Source organism: Odontesthes bonariensis, chromosome 6 (assembly GCF_027942865.1).
Source record: "Odontesthes bonariensis isolate fOdoBon6 chromosome 6, fOdoBon6.hap1, whole genome shotgun sequence".
Taxonomy (NCBI): domain Eukaryota; kingdom Metazoa; phylum Chordata; class Actinopteri; order Atheriniformes; family Atherinopsidae; genus Odontesthes; species Odontesthes bonariensis.
Genome location: NC_134511.1, coordinates 12,921,639 through 12,943,486, shown reverse-complemented (window position 1 = coordinate 12,943,486; position 21,848 = coordinate 12,921,639). Strand labels below are relative to the sequence as shown.

At 41.5% G+C, this 21,848-nt stretch overlaps 2 protein-coding genes across 18 annotated transcripts in view; one reads left to right on the top strand and one right to left on the bottom strand.

Moving 5' to 3' along the window:
• The first annotated feature begins 2,487 nt into the window (after positions 1-2,487).
• LOC142382832 (uncharacterized) lies at positions 2,488-4,406 on the top strand. Its single transcript, XM_075468954.1, has 3 exons — positions 2,488-2,758; positions 2,835-2,894; positions 2,994-4,406. The coding sequence occupies exon 3, from the start codon at positions 3,071-3,073 to the stop codon at positions 4,187-4,189; it is 1,119 nt and encodes a 372-aa protein (XP_075325069.1). The 5' UTR covers positions 2,488-2,758; positions 2,835-2,894; positions 2,994-3,070; the 3' UTR covers positions 4,190-4,406.
• Positions 4,407-6,953: 2,547 nt separating this feature from the next.
• Positions 6,954-21,848, bottom strand: part of kcnt1b (potassium sodium-activated channel subfamily T member 1b) — a 63,357-nt gene continuing 48,462 nt past the window's right edge. For 8 of the 17 annotated variants that reach the window (XM_075467419.1, XM_075467420.1, XM_075467422.1 and 5 more), the window contains 13 exons: positions 20,766-20,871; positions 20,473-20,645; positions 19,420-19,491; positions 18,940-19,074; positions 18,527-18,638; positions 18,073-18,174; positions 17,677-17,760; positions 17,469-17,597; positions 16,493-16,790; positions 14,828-14,890; positions 12,928-12,939; positions 11,400-11,484; positions 6,954-11,059 (listed from right to left, as the gene is read on the bottom strand). In XM_075467419.1, coding sequence (XP_075323534.1) covers positions 10,939-11,059; positions 11,400-11,484; positions 12,928-12,939; positions 14,828-14,890; positions 16,493-16,790; positions 17,469-17,597; positions 17,677-17,760; positions 18,073-18,174; positions 18,527-18,638; positions 18,940-19,074; positions 19,420-19,491; positions 20,473-20,645; positions 20,766-20,871 — 1,492 coding nt within the window. In that variant the 3' untranslated portion in view covers positions 6,954-10,938. Of the gene's footprint in view, positions 11,060-11,399; positions 11,485-12,927; positions 12,940-13,069; positions 14,591-14,827; positions 14,891-16,492; positions 16,791-17,468; positions 17,598-17,676; positions 17,761-18,072; positions 18,175-18,526; positions 18,639-18,939; positions 19,075-19,419; positions 19,492-20,472; positions 20,646-20,765; positions 20,872-21,848 lie in introns of those variants that run through there. The other 9 variants (XM_075467421.1, XM_075467425.1, XM_075467435.1 and 6 more) reach the window with 5 other exon arrangements.

The window sequence follows — 21,848 nt, the reverse complement described above, 5'->3', positions numbered from 1 at the left end:
ACAATTTTCAGAAGTAACTAGTAATAAGTAATTAATTACTTTTTTTGAGTAACTACCACACTGATCCTACAGCCACTTTTTTTGATTAGAAAATGTACCCCACCTTTATGTTAATCTCTTTAGAGGGGAAAATGATTCTTTTAGTATTTCATTAATTTGACATTTCTGTTTATTTGATTAAGTGCATTTTCTGTTTTAATTGTATGGGGTAAAGTGACCTTTGTTTTTTTTTTTACATTGATTTTTTTGTTCTCATGTATCGCAAAGCCTGTTTTGAAACTGACTGACCTCACATTAGCCTCCTTTATCCTTTTTAGTTGATTTTTCTGTGAGGCATTGTTCCATGTGGTTTTATATGGCATTTTGTATTATACAATAAATACCAAGTGAAGATGGGGCAATGATGTTTGTGCATACCTTAACGCTTTATTAAGAAACAGTGAAGTCAAAAGTAGTGAAGTTACTTTTCAAATGCAGTAACTAGTAAAGTAATTTCATTACAATTTTCAGAAGTAACTACTAATAAGTAACTAATTACTTTTTTTGGAGTAACTACCCCAACATTGATCCTACAGCCACTTTCTTTTGATTAGAAAACGTACCCCACCTTTATGTTGAGCGTTTCTGCTTCTCCCTGCAGCAAATGTCGGGACAATCCATCCATCACGACTGACATCAAAGGCAAAAACTTCAACAGTGTCTTCTCACACTGGTAAATGGGGCTTTCCTCCCGTTTAAAAAAAAAAAAAAAAAAAAAAATCTTTTTATGTGCTTTAAATTTCTAGACTTGTACCCAGTGTTTTTCTGATCCTTTATATTATAGCGGCACTCTCATCCACAGAAAGTCCCGGCGGCACCAAACCCACAGGCACGACGCTCCCTCTAAAAACTGGTACGTTTGGCTTTTCTGCTTCAGTTTTGTTCATGTTTTCAGTTGTTTGCCAACAGACTGATAGAAGAAACTAATCAGTTCATATATAAACATCTCTGTTCATTCTTGCAGCTAAAGTTTGAGTTCATTTAGTTTCTGCTTGATAACATCTGTTGACAGGGATGTTGGTGAAACTCGCTCATAGAAAATTTTGAACATCCTGATGTGATTCTGACTCCGACTCAGTTTGTTTGAAATGAACCATTTAGATTAAAGGGGCACTAGGTAGCATTTTCACCTAAAATTATAGCCTTCAGGAGTTTACCAAAGGTTAAACAAGTCAATAGTAAGCGAATGAAGCCTGTCTCGCTCCCAACAGGGGTCTGTATGCTGAAAATCCCATATGTAACTTCGGCAGGAGCGACCCGCTTCTGAAGTGTCGTGATGCGCGAGAAGAGTCGTTTGTGTTTACGGCACTTAGCTAGTTACTGTATGCTAGCTGTAGTTGTAGCTATGTGTTCGCTTGCGTTGAAGAGCCAACACCAAGCGTTTCATATTCTGCCTTTCACAGACTGAATATGAAACGTTCGATGTTGGCACTTCCCATCTTTGTGAAATTTCTCCAAGCGTCATCTTGTTCATCTACCATAGTGATCTGCGTTTTAGATCGTGAAGAGACAGGTGATGACGGTGCTCTAATTCCTCCTGAGTTCGAGACGTAGCCTAGCTTCAGGAATACACGGACTGACCTGATTAGAATAAGAATAGCGTTTTGATCCGAACAAGAATTGTTATCTACAAATGAAAATTGATTCATTTGTGATTGTAATCGGAATAGTGTAGAGCTAGTCTGCGTTTATTGCGGCGTGTGTTGGTAGTGCTTGCGCACATCTGTCTAAGATGTAACTTTTGTAAGTGTCTGCTAATACAAAGGAATCACTCCACGAATACACCATGATGAGGGAAGAATCCCATTCAAGATCAGCAACAGTCCATCCATACATCCATTATGTGCCGCTTGTCCGGGGGTCGGGTCGCGGGGACAGCAGCCTGAGCAGAGAAACCCAGACGTCCCTGTCCCCGGCCACTTCCTCCAGCAACAGGATTATAGCATATTATCTTGAGTTCTCTCTACAGAAAATCTCTGATTATAGTATCTTACGTGGGCAGTCTACACTTGTGAATCAGATGACCTAACTGCACTGACTAAATAACACAACGGCAGCATTCGCCACGATGTTTAGTTAGTGGGTGTGTACAGGTGGGCATTTTTACGACAGTGTAGAATTTCAGTTTGACCAATAGAGATCGCTATACTGCCGCTAAACTACCTTGTATCCCTTTAAATTCACTGTGGATAAGCTTGTAAAAGAAGCAGCTGAGGTGCAACAGCACCACCGTGTGCTCATAGTTGGAAATATTTTCATTTTTAATATCTTGAAAAAAAAGAATTTTGAATAAGTTGATGATTAGTTTCGTTCTCACAAAGTTTTTACAGCCATCCACCGTATTTTGGCATTCAAAACATTTCAGGAACAGGATACTTCGCATTTGGGCCCCTTCAGATAACAGTTGCAGTGTTTTCTTCTTGTGCCATGTCATTAAAATTAGTTTTTCTTTTGTCTCATTTCACCCCCAAAAACCTGCATTGTCTATGATTACTCCACCAACAGGTGGCGCCACATCAGCAGCTATAAAAATGCACCTGACCCGACTGAAACCGATTTACATGTTCACAGGATGCTTAGATACTTTGTAGTTTTTCGATTTTTCTGTTGTTCTCGTCAGGAACTTTTGTAACATCACCTCTGTCTGGTACTCGCACCTCCGCCCACTTCAGACCCCCCAACACGTCTGTAACGGTCTCTAAAACTACAGCAGCGACTGGTGCGTTTGACTCTTCTTATCGTCTCTTTGATGAGTAAGTCCTAAAATAACCAGTGGTGTGTGTGTCTCCCTCTAGAATCCGTCCCAGCTCAGCCGTCAGACACAAATATCACCTGCACACTCAGTGCTGTGATTGGTATGTTGTCCAAAAAAAAAAAAAAAAGCAACTTTCTGTTTGATATCACTGAAACTTGTCAGACTGATGAAATGTTTCTGCTGACCGACTCCTCTGCAGCCGTCCTCTGTGTGCTGCTGCTGGTCGTGTGTTTCCTGGCGGCGCTGCACAGAAGGCACCGCAGCAGCAAAGCTGTGATGCCGGGATGTGTGACAGAAGAGAGGAGGAGAGAGCCGGAGGAGGGCGACGGATCGAGCCAGGAGCGGCGTCCAGGACGCTCCGAGGACGGAGACCCGGAGGTGGATTTGAAGAGAGAGTTCGCGGGAGTCAGAGCAAAGTCGGCCAACGCTGTGATCCTCACGTCCCCTTTTGGGTTTTCTGAGAAAGATGAAGTGACTTTCCAAACTGAGACAGAAGTAAAGTTGGAAGTCTGTGAGGGGAAGCAGAAGCCGGTGGCTGAAAGTGAAGTAGCAGCAGGAGGAGGAATTCAGATGGATGGTGACACCACCACAGACACGATGAAGGAGTGTGAGATCCGAGATGCTGGAAATCTGGACCAAAAGCCAGAGTGTATTTATGCCAACACTGACTTGGTGCCTTATCTGAGCATTGGCACAAGCCAAAAGAAAGATGAAGAGTCCACTGAAGGCCCAAAGCAAAGATCACAGATGGGTAAAGTTATGGGGAGGGTCTCCACCTGGCCTCCCACTGCAGCTCAGTGGCAGGCTCGATGCAAGATAAAAGAGGAGGAGGAAGAGGGCGGCCTTGCTGTTTGGACCCAAAATGAACCTGTGAAGCTCTCAGATGAAGAGGAGAAGGTTTCAAACAAGATGAAGCATCCTTCCGGCTCTGAGCGGTGCGATAAAGAGGAGGAAACTGAGAAAAGTCCAACGTCAGCTCCCATAAACCTGAGACATTGTCTGCCCTCCCAACCAAACGAGGACACCCACACGGGCTCAACCTCAGAGGAGCAGCTGAAGGAGGGGACGATCCTGCACCCAGCGGCTGCAACACCAACACGAAACGAAATCAGTCAAACCCAAGAGCTTGAATCTGCAGAAGACCCTGCGCACAAGAGCAGCAGCAAGACGGAAGCCAGAAAGGGCCAAAGGTTATCTGCGACCGGCAGGCAGAGGGCAGACAACAGAGCTGCTGCCTCTAAGGCTCCGTCTGGTGGCACCTCGCCAGATGATGAGACGCTGCTGTCCGGGAACGAGTACGCCTTCATGGACCTGCTGCAGGAAGTGGCTCAGAACAACGGCCGCTGGACCCGAGACCGCTGGAAGCAGGTGCACGCCAACAAGCAGCGGCGGTAGACCCCACTTTAAAGCATCCGTCTCTAAACGGAGGTGTACCGATGCGTCGTACCTTTGATTTGATAAATGTTTATTCATTGTTGGATTAGATGATTATGATTAGGGGTGGCTTTGAGCCCGAGGCAATAAACTGTATTTTTGATCTTTTGTCATACATTTAACTAAATGAATGTTTTTTTTTTATTATTTTTTATTAGCTCTTTAGTTTTGTTTTGAATACCAGCTGTGCATGTGCTGTGTTAATTGTACTGTATCAATTATAGTTACTTCATCAAATAATGACTCTACATTTTTTTTTTTTTTTTTTTCATGAGTTGAAGCTGTTTGTTATCGGCAAGGACATTTTTTTTCCCCATCTCTGATTAAAAACTAGGGTATGAACTATGCTGAACTTCCAGCACTGAAAGATGCTCATGTCTTATTCCAGTCTGGGTGTACTCAGCTGGTTCTGTAAATAGTATAACCCCCCCCCCCCCAAAAAAAAAGAACAAAAAAAAAAATGTAACATTTCTACCTTAAAATAACAGCTTGTAAAAAATTATGCGGCTAGAATGAGTTTTAATATTACGATTGGCCTGTCTCCTATGCCCTCCGTGGGTCTGAGTTGGAAAAACTGCGCTATGTAACTTTGCTGAAGCGGCCCGGGAGCTGAGCGGAAGTACTTCGACTTGCTTTCTGGCACACCTACCGCAAAAACAAATAGACCCCTCTCACGCTCCCAGGTACATTTGATTACTCTTACCTTCTCGGTCGACATAGCTTGCACCTTCTGACTCCTCGCCAGTTCGTCAACAAACGTGAAAAGTGAAAGCGAAAGGGTGTTGTATTTACGATAGTATAACCGTACATTACCTCCAAGCCTGTAGGGGGAGCTCCATAATGGGCTTTTTGAGAAGTTACATTGTATTGCTAGCCTGGCTGACGCGTCCACAATCTCGATGAGATGGTGGTCTGGGAACTAGGTGTGCATTTTCTCGTATTTGAGGCGTGGTTTACGAATGCCTAGAGCCGTTTATTGGGCGCTACGAATGTCTATCAAATGACGTCAGGTTCTTCCCATGCTGCTTTGCGCGCGATTCATAGCCAATTGTATCACTTTATACCAGATGACGACAGAAATTCGAGGAAGAAGAAAAAAATGGAAAATAAAAGTAAACTTGCGCTCTAAGCTACTCAAATTGACAACAAAGTAGGCCTATATGCTATATTCTACATGAATTTTTATGTTGTAGAGTTGTGAATTTATTTTAATAATGGAGAAATTGAGCAGCCTTGCTTTGTTGTCTACAGTAGTAGATCAACCCTCATCTTACTTTGAAGCTCCCAGCTCTCTGAAGTGACGTCGACGCAGCTTTAGCTGCAGAGAAGCTATCAGGCTTGTGTTGATGATAATAATAAACTCCTGGACTATGTACAAACTTCTAAATGCATCGTTTTGTGAGTACAGACCATATTTGTGCTACTGTAGAAGTTTGGTTCCATGACATGTGATTTTAGTGTGGTAATTTTGGAGATACTGCCAGGGTCCGTTAGCGCTTGTAGCCTACTAAGCTATTCGGGATAACTCTGTAACTCAGCTGATGTTCAGCCAATATCGTAAAAACTTCGGGTGGGCTACTTGGCTGGATGTCACGGTTCAAATGACCCTAGGGTGAATCTACTCCGAAACACTTTCTAAGGCTGCATTGAACGGTAACGTTGTGTCCGCTGTCATGTTGGATTAACGCTCTACAAGCTTCGGTGTAGCGCATAGACGTCGTCATCGTCTTGCTGCCCCCCCGTTCTGTGATTGGTTCCCAAACTCTAGCAAAAATAAGGGCGGTGGTTTCCAGGCTGACTTTGCAGTGAGAATGAAATCGAGCGCAAAGCAGCATGGGAATTCCCAGGCTATTGTATTGCTTTAAATGTAAACCTAAATAAAGAGTTCCTGCACAGTGAAATATGGTGAGTAACAGAAGTTTCAAAAAACATATTGATATAATACATAATATCACCTCTTGGACAGTGTTTTACTATGAGTTTATGTATGATTTCAAATGGATATTTTAGCCATTTTTTTGCTGCTGTATGAAAACAGACACAAAGTGGTAACACCTCATTTTCACTTGAAGATAGTCGATTAAAATTGGCCTTCTGTTAAATTTACATAACACCAGAGAAAAGGAATGTCTTGGCTTTGAAATGCATGTAAACATGTTAGTCCAGCTGTTGTCGCTCTGCTCCATTAAAATCCTGATTTTTTTTTTTTTTTTTTTTTTTTTTTTTTTTAATTATATGACCACAGCATCATCTGACAAAATCACCATTCAAGTAACTTAAAGACGACATCTGCAAGCAGATCCTTGTGTTTTAAAAACAAATGGAGGAAGTGTAAAAAAAAACAATCCACCTCCAGATATTCTCTTTTCATACCAGTTGCCCTGTTTTTTTTCCTGCAGGAACAAATTCATTAGATTTGACCTGGATTATTGTCGCTAACGCTAATGATCGTAATAAAATAAACAGCTAATTAAAGGAATTAAAGTCTTTGAAGAGAAAATAAATGAACAGAGGTGTTTAACAAGTAAAAAGCTTGGGGGGGGGGAGTGGAGTAAAATAAAGCTTGCAGAGCCCAAACAGTTAAAGCTCCCGGCGGAACAAAGTCAGATGCTTTTAAAAAATAAACATAAATCACCCTCTGATCAAATGGAAATCGTGGATGCAAACTGCATGCGACCGTCCTCACGCTCCTCCCTTTGAAATAAAAACACTATAACTCAGTGGCTGTATGTGGCTGCATGCAGCATTTATTTGTTCATATGTGCAGAAGAACACTTCTCATAAGAAATCGTACAAAATGGAAAGTTTCTTTTTGACAATGACTCGAAAACAAAATGGAGGTAAACATAATACACAGGCTTTTAATAACACCGAGACAACATGCACTCCAGAACATCATGTGTGTCCTGCTAAATGTACGAAATGTTAAGTTCTTGGCAAGCTTGTATATCAAAACATGCTTATTTTGTAGAGATAACATGCCCCTCGTGGTATTTTAAATATGGGCATGGGGAGACGTGAGGTGAACTCTTTAGGATATGAAATGAGGACCCTGGAAGGTTTTACACGAGTAGATCTGCACACTGATCGTGTCCTCCGTCATGGTCGCTCACGCTTTCATTCCTCATCTCTCCTGCCCGGTAAACCGACACTTCTGTAGGGGCAATCGACCAAAAAATAAGACCAGACTTGAACAAACAAATAAGTCTCAAACCAGTCTGTCACTTCAGAATTCTTTGACATGAAAAATAAATTTGAAAATAAAAAATGGCACACACCAAATTAAGCTTTGCAAACATCTGCAAGGTGAAATCTGCTGATAAATGCTCAACAAGCTGCTGCACATTAATGTTGAATACGGTCCTCTGTGTTCTACAGATTCAGATTAAAGGGTCGTGCTTGTGTGCTCTATACATCCCAACCCACAGAGCTTAGTGCAAAAGTAGTTCAAGTCCTCTTCACTTTACATGACACGAAGGAAACTGGCAAATAATAAATATGCATGTTTAGAATTAGTATTTACAGTGATCAAAACTAACATAAAGTTGAGGAATTAATATTAAATACTAACACAAAGTGCTGCTTGTAGTGTTGTTCAAAGCAGAGAACTGTCACAGTGACAGTAAAAGACTTGATTATGTCCGTCAATATCTGCTAAACTTCCTGTTACAAGTCAAATCAGCTTGAGAAGCGCTAGAACACTGGAATATGACAAAAAACAAATATTTACCATCAAACAAAACAACAGCCCCCAGTGATTTGATTCACACTGATTATGACGAAGCTATTTAAAACAATTGAATCGTGTTCTTTAACAAACTTCATTAGAATGTTTCTCATGACGATACGTTAAAGTATTTGCTGCCGAGTGTTGGGTGTTAAGATTGACGCCATTCTCGTACAGTATAAATACAAATGATGGACGGAACCACCAGAACTGAAAAGTGAAGCCAAATGACAAAGTGCCTTAAAGTGCAATAACACTGACTACCACTACTTGCTAGCTCAATCCTCTCTTGTCCCAATTAGACTCTCATTCAAAAAGTAAAAAAAATACTGAGTCAATGAATTTTTAACGCAAGTCATTATGATGGCACTGGCTAGGTTGATTCATTCTGGTCAATGGGCTCATGGTGCTTCCACAAATATCGATATGATTAAATAGATATTAAACCTCAAACACAACTTTTTACCCAATTATGGCCACTTCTGTCTCCAAATAAGACCATAATTGCAAACAAAACACATACGTCCTCCCAGTAGCAGTTCACAAATCTGTGGGTAAAGTCACAGTAGTTACATCAAACTCTTATATGCTGTCTATGTCGTAACCATGAAGCTACAGACAGGAAACAATTAGCCTAAGCTAGCATAGCGCTAACTCAGAATAAAAAAAATGGCTTGCCTGGACAGCCCTAAAATCAGTATACCAGGAGCTCCTTACGGTTACAAAATACAAGCTTTTTGCAGGTGCAAAAACAAAAACTACTTCTAAACATTCCAACTAATTAAATAAGATATTAGACGTTAATTAAAGCTGTGACTTTCTTTTCTTCTTTAAGATTTGTACAGTTAAGCTGCTAGCTTTGAACTTAACTTTATACTAGCCCAGTGAAAAAAATGTCAATGCTGCGTCTAGTCGTATATTTCTTTTAGCCAGGAACATCTCTGGCTAAATTTACACCACTTTTAGCAAACCCAGTTTAGCCCTCATTACATATACATCTATATACATGTGTGTGTGTGTATATATATATATATATATATATATATATATATATATATATATATCTCTATATCACGTATTAACAGCTGTTAATATGTAAGGTGTCCAAATGAAGTCAAATCATGCTAATATCCCAGATAAGACCAACTGGGATTTCAATACCAACTTTTGTTTGAATAAAGTAAATTATTTTCACTGGCTTATCCTTTTAGTGAAAATAGAGTTACATCATCTGCATGTCCAAAACCAGAAATCACTTGCAAGAGTTGCAAGAGAAACGATAAAGATATTTTTCCATAATCACATTTCAGTGGTGGAAATTTGGTCTACTTGAAGACATACGTACGGCGCTAAAAGATGCTGCCAGAACACCGTAAATGAGCAGTTAAATACATCAATGTAAAATAATAAATTAAACTTACTGACAAGTGTATGTGCAAGAACTTCATGTTTGGTGTAAAGCAGCTTTAAATCGGTAATCAGATCACCAGTGGCACAGAAAACAATGCAGACATTTGGCATCACAGACAGAAACATCTTAATAATGTCTTGAGGTGATCATTGACAAGATTTGATAGACTCATTTAAACATCCACGGATCTCTTTAAATAAATAACTTAGAAATTTAGAAATAACTCAAATATCTTTTTAAAAAACAACTAAATCAATCATACTGATTCATGATCAACAGTTAATGAAGTAATATGTTGTAGCACACATCAGCCATTTCTGAATGATTAGCATTAAAAATGCAACCTTCATGTAACAGTTTCCTTTTCATACTGCAGCAGCCAACGTTACATTCAAGTCCTAAAATGATAAAACACTGGAGTCACAAAATAGATCCAGAATGGCACATCATGTACAAATAATTTAACAATATTTACAAAGCAATAGAGCAAACAAGATGGCACATACCTGAAGCAGACATGATCATTGAAATGTTACGATAATTTTACGATAACCTGGCGAGACAATGGGGCCACGACGGTGTGCGCTTTCACAGATGGAAGTTTCCTTAAAAAAAAAAAGGTTTGTGAAAAGAAAATTTTGCCTGAAAGTCTCAAAGAATAAAAAACAAGCTGAGGTAATAAATCAAGAAAAGTCTGCATGCACTGTATATTCCTGGTAAATGCTTTAAAGTATCCAAAGTCAAAGAATTTACGCTTGGCTTTAGAAAAAATGATTGTTAGTGTAAGATGTGCAGGATGTGGATGAGGGTGGGGTCTCCCTCAATTTTCTTTAAGTGTAGGTGGAATCGGGCGCAACGGAAGTCGGCACGAGGGCAGCTTCACCCCTGAGCAAAACGTGGAGTGAAAGGATCTGATGTCATGTGTGTGGACAGAACACCCCTTTAACCCCTTAAACGCCTGAATTTATATAGCTGTATACATTAAAGAAATGTTTTGTGTGTGTTTTAGCCTTTAAGTAGATGGTAAATAATGCTAAAATTATTAATTTCACTTTTGCACAAAAAACAAATAGAATTTTTGGTATGTTGCAAATTTGCGACAACAGGCATCCTGGTCAATTTGGAGTCAACGGTTACTCCGGCTACGGTTTGTAGCATATATGCGACAATAGGCGTTAAGGGGTTAATCATTCAAATGCATCTCAGAACACAACGCTGTGATCTCTGCTATTGGGTTGGGAGGATAAAGCCGTTTCAGCTTCTCGGTTTCAGATTGTTTTGTGAGACGGATGAATTATATCACGGCGGGTGTTTGAGGGGCGTGGTGGTCATAAACGAGGCACTCTTCATGCATCCTCCTGTAGCAGCTCAGTGGGAAACAACAGGTCTCTCGGGCAGTCTTTAACAACGCAGACTATGTTCTGGTCTGAGAGACACGCGGTGCAGGTTCCCTATGAGCTGCTGTTTCTCAGGCTGAGTCAAGCCTTCTCCCGTGTGTGACACATGAGGCCCGTTGGCCTAGGGGTCGTGGCTTTGAGGTTAAGGGTCATGGTGTCCAGGATTGAGGTCGTTTCAGAGGTGAGTCTCGTCCCTCGTCAGCGCGCCGAAGTCCTGCTGGTTCCTGGTGCCGCGAGCTTGACCCGCCTGAGAGTCCTCTGGCACGTGTGCCAGTGGGTCAGACCGAATAATGTACCTGTGAAGACAAAGGCAACATAATCTGCCAGTGGCTGTGGAGGCATGCGCTCTGTGGAAGTACAGGGTGCATCAGAGCAGGATGTTTGGGATTTATTCCCTCCAAACCCTCTCTCCAAAATGGTTGTAAGAACTGTTCAGAGTTTTCATTCCGGTGCAAACATTTATTCACCTGTTTAGTTTTAAAAGATCCTAACTTATCTGGCAGAGGCTCCACTACCTAACAAATATAAATGAGTCCTCTAATCTGCACATCCTGTTCCTTGACCTGTGCAACTACTGGCAAACATTGAATACACGCTGCTTCTGTTGGATGGACAGAAAAAAGAGAACATCCTTACACAATGTCATTGAGCTCCAGCATGGTGTCGGGAGGAGGATTGATGAGGACGTAGGACAGCGTGTTCTGGTGGTCGTTCATCTCATCTGTAAAATGAGGCAGAGGAGACTTTTAGGGCGGCTCTGGAGCCCCGACCCGTCCTCCTCCATCACACAGTGCATCAGTCAGGAAATGAAGCCTCTCAACATTGAATATATGAAACTTCCCCGTTTTCAACCTCTCAGTCAGGACAAAGGCAAAGCGAGTAACTCGCGCTCAAGACATGGCCAAGAGGTACAAATACGCTTGTTACAACTGTTAAAAATGTTGGATTTCATTCCATTAGTATTTTTACTACAGTCCAACTGATGTGTTCATGTTGTTAAAATACATACTGAGCTCGGCATTTCATGGCTAAAAAACAAATCTCTATGATGATGGTTTACGGTGGCTTTGAGTCCACTTTGGTATTTTTGCTTTTTTGAGACACTGAAATACTGAATTGTTGTTCCAGCACCAGTTTTGACACACAGTATACAGAGTGTCATCTGCTCCACATCTATACTTTTAAAAGTGGCACTTTTACATCAAAAACTTTGTGACGTTTGAGAATTTTTTTACACATTAAACATATTGATATCAACATGGAAAAAGATCCAATAATCACATAACTGCTCTCCATCTGCCGGCCATTTACACATTAGAAGGTTGAAAAGCTGCATTCCAGCATGATAAAAAAAAACAACTTGATCAGCCTCATTTTTCTTAATCTGGACCAGGGTGGTTTGTCACTGATAGAACAAGAAGATTTGGTGAAACCATCAAATTCCAAACAATGTTAATGACCTGAATCTGATAAGAAACAGTCCTGCAGCAGGAAATGAACCTTAAACACGCGTCGTTCAACCAGAGGATGATTAATGAGCAGTGAAGTTAATGTTTTGGATTGGAAGTCCTGACCTGAACGCAACGGAGATGTAGTCAAGTGAGCATTTACTGTGAGGCAACCGCCCCAACACTATCTGTTCTGTTCATTCTTAAAACCGATGCTCAGTTGCATCTAGTTGCAGTTACTGCTGAACACTACACAAAGAGGGCCAAAAATAACATACTTTTGCCACTCACACAGTAAATAAATGGCCAAAAGGTTTATCTCAGATGTCTAATCAGTTCATTTTATCTACTCTTTGGATTTAAGAGAGGATTTTCTTTCTAGATGATGAAATATATATATTTGTCAGTTATATTTCTCACAGTACTCGTGGACAGCTGTAACAAACATCTGTTATTTCTATCTAATTAAGGAAAATTCTATTTTATTTCATTATAAATCCAAAAGAGGACACTGGCTTTAACCTTCATTTCCCAGAAGCATCGTTACTCTGTGTGTGTGTGTGTGTGTGTGTGTGTGTGTGTGTGTGTGTGAGTGTTCGTGTGTATGTGTGCATCAGTGTGTGTGTTGAGTGCTCTCTGGCAGTGGCTCCTACTTGTGTTCATGTGATAAACAGAGGAAGGGAAAGGAGGGCACGTGTGTCTCCATGACAACCCACCTGCTTGTGGCCCTTTACAAAGCCAGGCGGGGTGGAAGAGAGAGAAGGGCTGACCGTTACTCACAGGGCACTTTGTGGAACAAAGGGAGGCCCACATGCTGCCTGCTGACCCAAACAGCATCCCCATGCGCAGCTTCAGGATGGAGCCCACATGCAGACAGCGTCCGCGGCTACGCCACAATTACCCCTCCACCACATTCCTTCTTACGTCCTGCGCATTCCACACTGGACCAGCAGGCTGGTAAAGGCTGCAAGTTGCCATGCCAACGGACGACACTCAGCCCCACCACAAACCCGCCCCCAGAGGTGACATGTGACACAGACACACAGGGCATGCTCCAGCATCCGTCACACCGGACCAAACGCAGAGCGACCCGGACCAAACTGAGAGTGAAGCAGAACACATTGGGAGTGTGAGAGTGGAAGAAGTCAACCTGCTGCTGGCTCTTCAGCTCTAAGCTGAATCTACCCGGTTAAATGAAAGTCTGCATTCTGCTCATATCTGGACTTTACTACAGAACACTCACTGGGATGAATGTGAATCATACCATGGCCAAAGGGTTTTTCGTTGGCGGTTTGAGGAAAATTAGGAGCAAAACGTTGTGCTTTAAGTCAAATTTGTAAACTTTGTCATGTTGTTCCTGAGCCCGTGCAGTGATTTTGGCTTTAAAGAGATCGGAATCTTTTTTTAATGACATTATGCAGCTGAGATGTAATGACGGCTTGCTTACTTCTGGTTCATGCTCCACGTTTATCTTTATCCAATCATGTTACTGACATAGTTGTGCGACTATTGTAATCCGACTGATAACTACTTTTCTGATAACTAACTACCTGGCAGTTTGTAGTGATGCGCAACTACCACCACAAGATGGCAGTAACGCACAGAGCTGCTTGCCAGCTGCCATAAAAACAACAGCAACACTGCCAAAGCTCCGGTACAACATATCTGTGAGATTAGATGCTGAAGGTGCTCCAACATGCAAAGCAAAAAAAACTGCAGCCGTCAAACACTTTCTGTGTGGAACAAATGAAAATCCCGTTCAGTACAAACTCTTTCTCCAACTCTCAAGAGAGCACATACAATGGATGTTTGGCTACATTTCAATTAAAGACTGAAGCGATCAGGTTTAATTTTAAATGAAGTTTGGAGAAGTACTGAGCGACCAACCAACGGGAGCACTTCTGGTAAACAGACCAAACCGGCTACAGTTTGTATTCTGCCCGTTTTTGTAGCCTAAATGTACGTGGCCATGGTATGCAGTCGTAATGCATAGAGCGCCTCGGCCGCACACTACTCAGCTACACGAAAGGGTCAACGTTTGCGTTTCACGTCTAACCTTCCATCCACAGACATAATGCACTCCACTCCACTCTTTAAGCCATTCTCTGATGCCCTGCAGGACTCTAGCCATATGGGAAGTCACCTCACGGGAACACAATGCAGCAAAGACCAGATAGACAGAGAGAGGAGTGAGATAGTGAGAGGTCGGCTGTTTATCTACCGCTCACTCTGGCAGCAACACAAACACACACACATACACACACACACACACACACCCACACTCACGCTCATGCAGTAAAGTTGAAGTACTGTGATTAACCAGCTAACCTGACGGCCTGGTCCCCTCTGTATACGGGTGCTCTGAAATGTCCTGCAACTCTAAGCAATGGCATTCACTGTTAACTTTAATGTCCTCATTTGTCATTAATTTACGTTCAACTAAAACAGATTATGCAAAGATTAAAACAAAGACAAACATCTGCTACAGATAAGCATCATTGTTCTGTGATCTTCACTGGATGCTGGCGAAAGGACAAATTCCTTTCTCCATCAGACAGATGGATGGACGTTACCACTCACATGTTGCAAAGGAGTTATAAACGGCACACAAATTACCTTGCAAATATCCTAGATTTACTCGATTCATGACATCGCTCGCAGTGAGATTAGAAACATCCTCTACAAGCCAAAAGGAGGGAAAACAGAGGGGTCAGAGAAAGAAGGAGAAAAACAAATGAAAAGATCAGGCAGTCAAACGCATCTGCAGATTCAAAGTGAGCCAGAAAATGTCAGAGCAGTGTAGGAACCCATGCATGAGTACAGAATCAATTCCAGATGATTTATATGTTGCATGGTATGTGTCTGCTGGATAAATCCTCACCAACAGTGATGGTACCTAATGAGATATAGAGCTTTAGGAGCAGCGAATGCTCAGGTGTGTTAGATTCAGCAAAATGCAGCACATCTGGAGTGAGATTCCGCTTTTGCTTTGATGGATGAAGCGAAGAGGAGACAGAAACAATAGAGAGGTGAGCAGATAAGAATTCAGGCAACTGATGAAGTCTTCATGCATGACATGTTGACAGTCATGTGTTGGTGTGGTCATGGGTAGGTTGTGTGTGTGTAGCAAATAGCAAATGGAAGAAAAGTTTGATGAGACTGATGTGATATTCTGAGGGAAAATGAAGGCGCGGAGGAATGGTAATGATGTCTACTATGGAGATAAAATGACTCGAGTAATTGGAGTTTTAACACACAGAGCAGCTCAAAGGGCAGAAACAATTGAACTGGTTGAGTAAAACCTCAGTGAGCGAAATTAAATGATCACCTGAAATCTGAGCCTAAAGAGCGTCTCGGCTATTATAGCCGATGCTATCTACATGCAATGCTCTGGGTAACTTTTACCATTAAAATGCTATTTATTACAGCTAATACGGACAGTTATGCAATGTAATTTAAGAGAAAACTAAACTTTATGCAGCAAAAAAACTAATTAAGCAAGGTCCAAGTATCCCATCTGCTACCTATGCCCCTTTGATATATAAATCCCCTGCCTTGTGATTTATCTTTATATAATTCCAGTGAAAACTAGGATTTGTTGGTAATATCCATAAATCAAAACCAAACTAAACTGTAGCCTGTGGCTGATATTTCAAAGAAATGATCGGTCCTTAAACTACAAGGAGCACTTGTTGTTTGGTGATTAATTCCTCACATCTTTAACTGAGAATTCTTCCCACAATTCACAAAGTTCGCCACAAATCCTGCTGGAAAATCATATATGCTGTGTTAACAATTGTCTCACAGAAACGTTGTTCACACATCAAAGTAGCAGGTTTTATAAACAGCGGTGTCCACGCTGCAGTTCTTCTGAGAAGCTTTGGAAAAATAAGAGTAATGAGTGGCCTGAAAGCTGAAATCCTGGAGAAAAGTACAATCTCTTTTTTCACTTGTGTTATTTTTGCCCATTAGAGCAACAACACCTGCAATCAGAAGAGATCACCTGGGAGAAACATCTTTCTAACCACGGAAACGTTCATTTAGAAGGAAAACGAGCAAAATAACTCACTTATCCTGAGATCTTTTAAAAACTTTCAGATCCTACCAATTATGATTTTATCCACCGCATGTGCTATTGCAGGTATAACTGCGTCTTCACCTGCGGAAAGTTTGCTCCCCTCTGATTCTAAAGCTTCACCCACAGAGTCTTAAGTCAACCAGTTTCATTATTTCTGCTTCTAAGCTGTGATTTTAATGCAATATTACAGAGCTGAGAATCACCGTATCCCACAGTGGGCAGGCCAAGGTGCTTCATGCGATTCTTGACAAGCTCGGACAGCTCCTGCCGCTCAGAGCGCCGATACAAATTGAGTCTCTGCTGAGAGATGCGCTCTGCCCTGCTCGCCGGTTTGGCGCTCTTCCTGCTCAGCCGCCGCGCCCACTGCATGCTCTTCTTCCTCAGCAGAGGGTGCTCGGACTGATCGCTCGTGGTGGAATTTCGGTGGGCCGTCTTCTCCTTCCAGGACTCCCCGCGCTCGCGGTGCTCCTCGCCCTGCTCCATGTTGACGGACACCTGAGACTACGAGAGGAGGGAGGAAATGTGAACACGAATCCCGAGAAGAAATACTGACTTGTATGACCCTGAAAGCATCTTTCCAATCCGCAGGTGACAGCAAACTGAATGATCAAAATGAAGCGCATCTGGGTCTTACCTGTGCATTAGTGTCCCTGCCCTGAAATAAGTGGACAGATAGACAACCGAAGAGAGGAGGATGCAATGAAAGATGGGGGCATCCAAAGCAAATTAAATGATTTACAGCCTCAAATTCAACACCTGAATTGGAAAAAACTTTGTATTTACTGTTCAAAGCAGGAAATGAACACCAGACAGCAACTGTTCACTGGTATTTGATGGCTGGGGAGTTTGTCAATTACTGATTCATCTGCAGTTCGACTATTTGTTAATAATTAGAAAGACATTTGTCAAAGTGAGTGAGGATTGTTTGAGCCAAAGCACTTATCCACTAATGCATTAGCCTATGAAGTGAACATAAAACAACTCAAACAAAAGGAAGGCATCGAAGGAGAGGACTAATGAAAGCGGAAAGAATGAAAAGCAAGGATGGGCTTCATGAGAGCTTTGAGCAAGAACATCAGTAGATATCGAAGAAAACACTAAAAGGAGGGATAAATAAAGAGGAAAAGCAAAGCCCATCTGATGTCAGCGATCAGACATTAAGCGTCTCATCAAACTTACCTCTGACGTGGAGAACATGTGGGACTCGGTGCGGTAGATCCCGATGGGGATCTCAGCGCTGGAGGAGCAAAACTTCTGGAAGAGTCTGCCGTACGTTCTGATCCACAGATCCTCCTCTGTGATCTTCATCTGAGAAGAGTGACTGGCGGTCAGGTTGCCGCACAGCAGGCACACTTATTCACTAACGCTCAGAGGCTTTGCTACTTACAGCACACAGGTAGCCAGAGCCAGGCGTGGTGTCCAGACCGAGAAGAAGCCGCGCAATGGCGATCATGTAGTCCTTAACGAACGACTGTCAAAAGAGACACGGACTGCGGTAAAAATGGGCCCATAAAATACCGATACAACCGCCATGAACTATTTCCTTGCATCAGAGACTGATGAGATCCCCGGCACACGTGCGCGTGTCTTTAATAATACTTAGTGAACCCCAAAATGGGAAACGATTTTTGCAGCATAAATTAAAAACAGTTAGCAGTCATTTGTGACAACAACTAATGACGACTGCAGAATAGTGATGAGGTTACATTGTTCTGACGTCAATATTTAAGCAGAACTTTGCCATAAAGAACCAAACTTTAACCCCAGAAGTGTGTTATCCTACCTGGTAAAGCAGCGTATCGAGCATGCTGATACTGAAAACTCTGCCTGCAGCGAACGGCAGCCGGAACATGAAGGCCAGGTTGGAGCCCTTATCACGCTCTATCTGAAAAAAGCCACCAAAAAAACCCCCAAACACATTTGAGAAACAGAACAACTCCCTTTGCTCTGTGCGTACACCAAACTACTCTTCTTATGCATTTGCTCTGCAAGAGCATCTGTAGTGTGTAGAAGTAAAAAAAATGGTAGAAAAAACACGTTTAAAAGGCAAGAGAAGGAAAAAAATGTCCATCTTGTAACTCTATGGCCATAATTCAAGCCTTCGGGCTATTAATGACAAGCTTTATTTGTTTGTGAAGGTTTAGCTCACCACAATCCATCAGTGAATTAAATAAGTAGGCAGATAATAACAGGAAGGGAAAGTAACGGACCTCCCCAAACTGTCTCAAAACACTCACCTTCTCCAGTTTGGACAGAGCCAGTGAGTAGCAGTCCTTTGCTCTGAACTGCATGAACCTCATGTTGGACGGGTGTGTGAGCTCGGTGATGATGCTGAGACTGGGGAACAACCTAAGTAAGGGTGCGATAAAAGAAAGAGGGGATTTTACTCAAATGCTTTGTGCATAGAAGAAGACCAGAGGCGCTGGTGATAAAGGATTTTAATTGTGGATGCAAATAAAAGAGCAGTTTCAGAGCTTTGGTGAGCTGAACTCACTCTCTGTGCCGTTAAACTCCAAAAACCAACACTCAGCACCTTAGTGAGAGCAAATGTTCATAATGTGAATGTGGTGTACCCTCGTCCCAAAACATAAAGGTCTCATAAAGGATAAACGGCTGACGCTTCCACACAGAGAAACACTCCGTCTGTTACCTGAACATGGTCTGGACGTTGACGATGGTCTTGGCGTCTGCCATGTAGTCTTCCTCAGCACTCATGGTGCTCTCCTTGTCCACAACCACCAAGTTGTCGGCGTAGATTATGCCACACTGGAGCAGGTTGTCCAAGCTAGTGCATTCAGAAAACAGCGTTCGTTACATCTCAGTTTGTCAGAATATACAGAGTATACAAGTATCCAATATGCTCAGTTACTTTATCTTGTTTTTTTAAGTGTACATCTCATGCATTACTAAATTAGAACTCCACAAAGTAGCCACAGATTAAAGAATTCATGAGAAAATTGTTTGTATGATCCTATTTAAATGAACCCAACTCTACGGTTTCATTTATGTTTCAATGTACATCATCATCTACTGTGTAATCATATGAGAGTTATACAACAGCTGTGCCTCTGGGGACTATTACAAAGAAAAAAACAATACGTACATTAAAAATAAAAATAAGAGCACTTACTTATCGATAGTTCCAGCCATGAAGTAAACCATTGGAAAGCAGCAAATGGCCTCTAAGAAGTGGTTGTCTGGTCTGCAGAGAACAGGAAACAGGACCCAACACTAATTATCTCTGTATACCCCGGCGGCAGCGTATCAGGCTGTTTGAGTAATATCCTGAAATCTGCTTGCTGATGATGTCAGGGGATATTTACTTCAATTTCTTCTGGAACAAGAGGGAAATCAATACTTAATTCTGGAAAGCAATGGGAGGTTTTACAAAAACAGGTTGCTATGGAAACACCTCAGGTTTTTTGTTTTTTTTGGGTTGTTTGTTTTTTTAAGCCTGAGCTTTCTTGGCTCTTTTTTTGTGTGTGTAGTTTATGTTTTAGCACTAATGTGACCAAAGTTAATGAAAGCCACAGTTTTCATGTCCAAACACACAAATAGGCTTATGTGAATAACAAGAGAAGGATTCCTTATCTTTAAACCACAGTCCCAGCTGGTGCAACAGGTTCTCTAACGATTTGATTGTTTTAAATTGCATATCACTACATGAAACAACCACATTTTCCCAAAATATCAAGCCCACACGTAGCTGTCAATCAATAACAAAACATGACAGTAAAACACTACAACACATCCATTTCTTTACATTCTTTTTGAATTTGAGTTTTCTGTAGGAGAAGCTTCTTCTTATGAATGATGCTTTTTCCTTTCGTCCTTTTATCTACTGTTGGGGCAGGAAGAGTATTCTAACCCGTATATACTTCAGGCTGTGATTGAATAAATCTGCTGCAGGCATTTCTGGCTCTCTGAAAATGTTCTCCTTAGAAAATATCTAACAAACGCTCTCACTGGAATATCTTTGTCAACACGAGATAGCAGTACACACTGAAGCCCGTTTCTGCCAATATTCCAGTTGCATCATACGTTTTATATGTATATGATACAGTATTGATAGCTTTTTTTTTTTTTCCTACTCCTAAAAACATGCACAAGCATTGCAAATTCATAATCATATTAAGAACTAATGAGTAAAAACCAGGCTGGACCAGAGGTTGAACAGTCTTACGGGTTGTCCAGCAGCAGCACTATGGGGTTCAGCTCCTTCCTGGGCCGATAATAAGCCCGCAGAGGAACAATGAAGTTGTAGAGACCATTTCCCGCGGTCTCTGCAGACACTATAATCAGCTTATTCTTGAAGCCATACGCCTTGGCATCCTCAAAGCTGTAATGTGCGCAGCCCTGGGTGGAGACAGAGTTCAGAAGGAAGTCAGTTTGGCTCTGAGATGCGGTGCTCTGAAAGGAAAAACAGTTAACGCATGTATGCAAATTTTGCCCGACCGCCTAAGAGCGTGAATTGACCTTGTCGAGGCGAAGGCAGCAGAATGGAGCCTTCTGTGGCAGGAGGTGGCACAAAGTTGGAGAGCTGCCAATGTAGGGCGAGTTTGGAGGGTAGCCCTTTACAAAACTAGTGGAGAACAAAGAAGAAATTTGAAAAACAAACTGAAATTTAGCAGAGCCAAAGAAGTTGACCTGAAAAAAGTTGAAGAAAGTAAGAAACAAATGAGCTTTGCTTTAACTATCAGATTACCAACAGTCATGGTGATCACTAGAAGTCAAAGTCAAAGTCAAATTTATTTGTATAGCACATTTCATGTACAAAACAATTCAAAGTGCTTTACATAAAATAAAAGCATTGGAAGAAGCATTAAAAATACATAAAAGAATATAAAAAGAAACAAATAAAATAATTCAAAGGAATTAAAAACAATTAACAGTAAGATACTGTGCACCTGAGGTGGCATAGAAGTGGGTGACTTGGCCTAATGATCATACTGTGATGGATTTTCCCAAAAGACTTGGTGGAACTCACGTGATCACATGATTATTTGCCAACAGCTGCCTGGAAGTAAAGTCAAAGCTCATAAATCTTTTTATTGATTTTATTCTTAAAACTCTGACACTCTTTTCAGGATGTTGGTCGACTCGCTGTCATTTTTCATGCACCACCAGAGAAAGAAAATTCTGCGCTGATACTTATTTACTGATGGGATCTGTATGCTGCCACTGAACAGCAGATCCTATGCTGAACTAAGGTCGTCCATAGAATGACATCATCAGATCGCCCATCCTTATTGACCATCTTTCAACTCAGTTGCTTTCATCTCCACATTCGCCTCTATAGTTTCTCAGGAAATGTGGTTTTATTTGAACATTTACGTAAAGCATGAACAAAGAGAGTGGCTTCTACACTGAAAAGATCTCTCAGAATAACCAAATCCCTCTTCTTCACTTTCATCATTACTTAATTGTATTGACTATCGCACTGACTTTCTGCAAATTCAATAATGCTACTGGTTTTCAGCTCATTATTAAATTCTACTGCAGCTCTGCTCGCATTAATGATGTTTGAAAGCCTGAAGAACTAATGGCATTAAGAAGTCT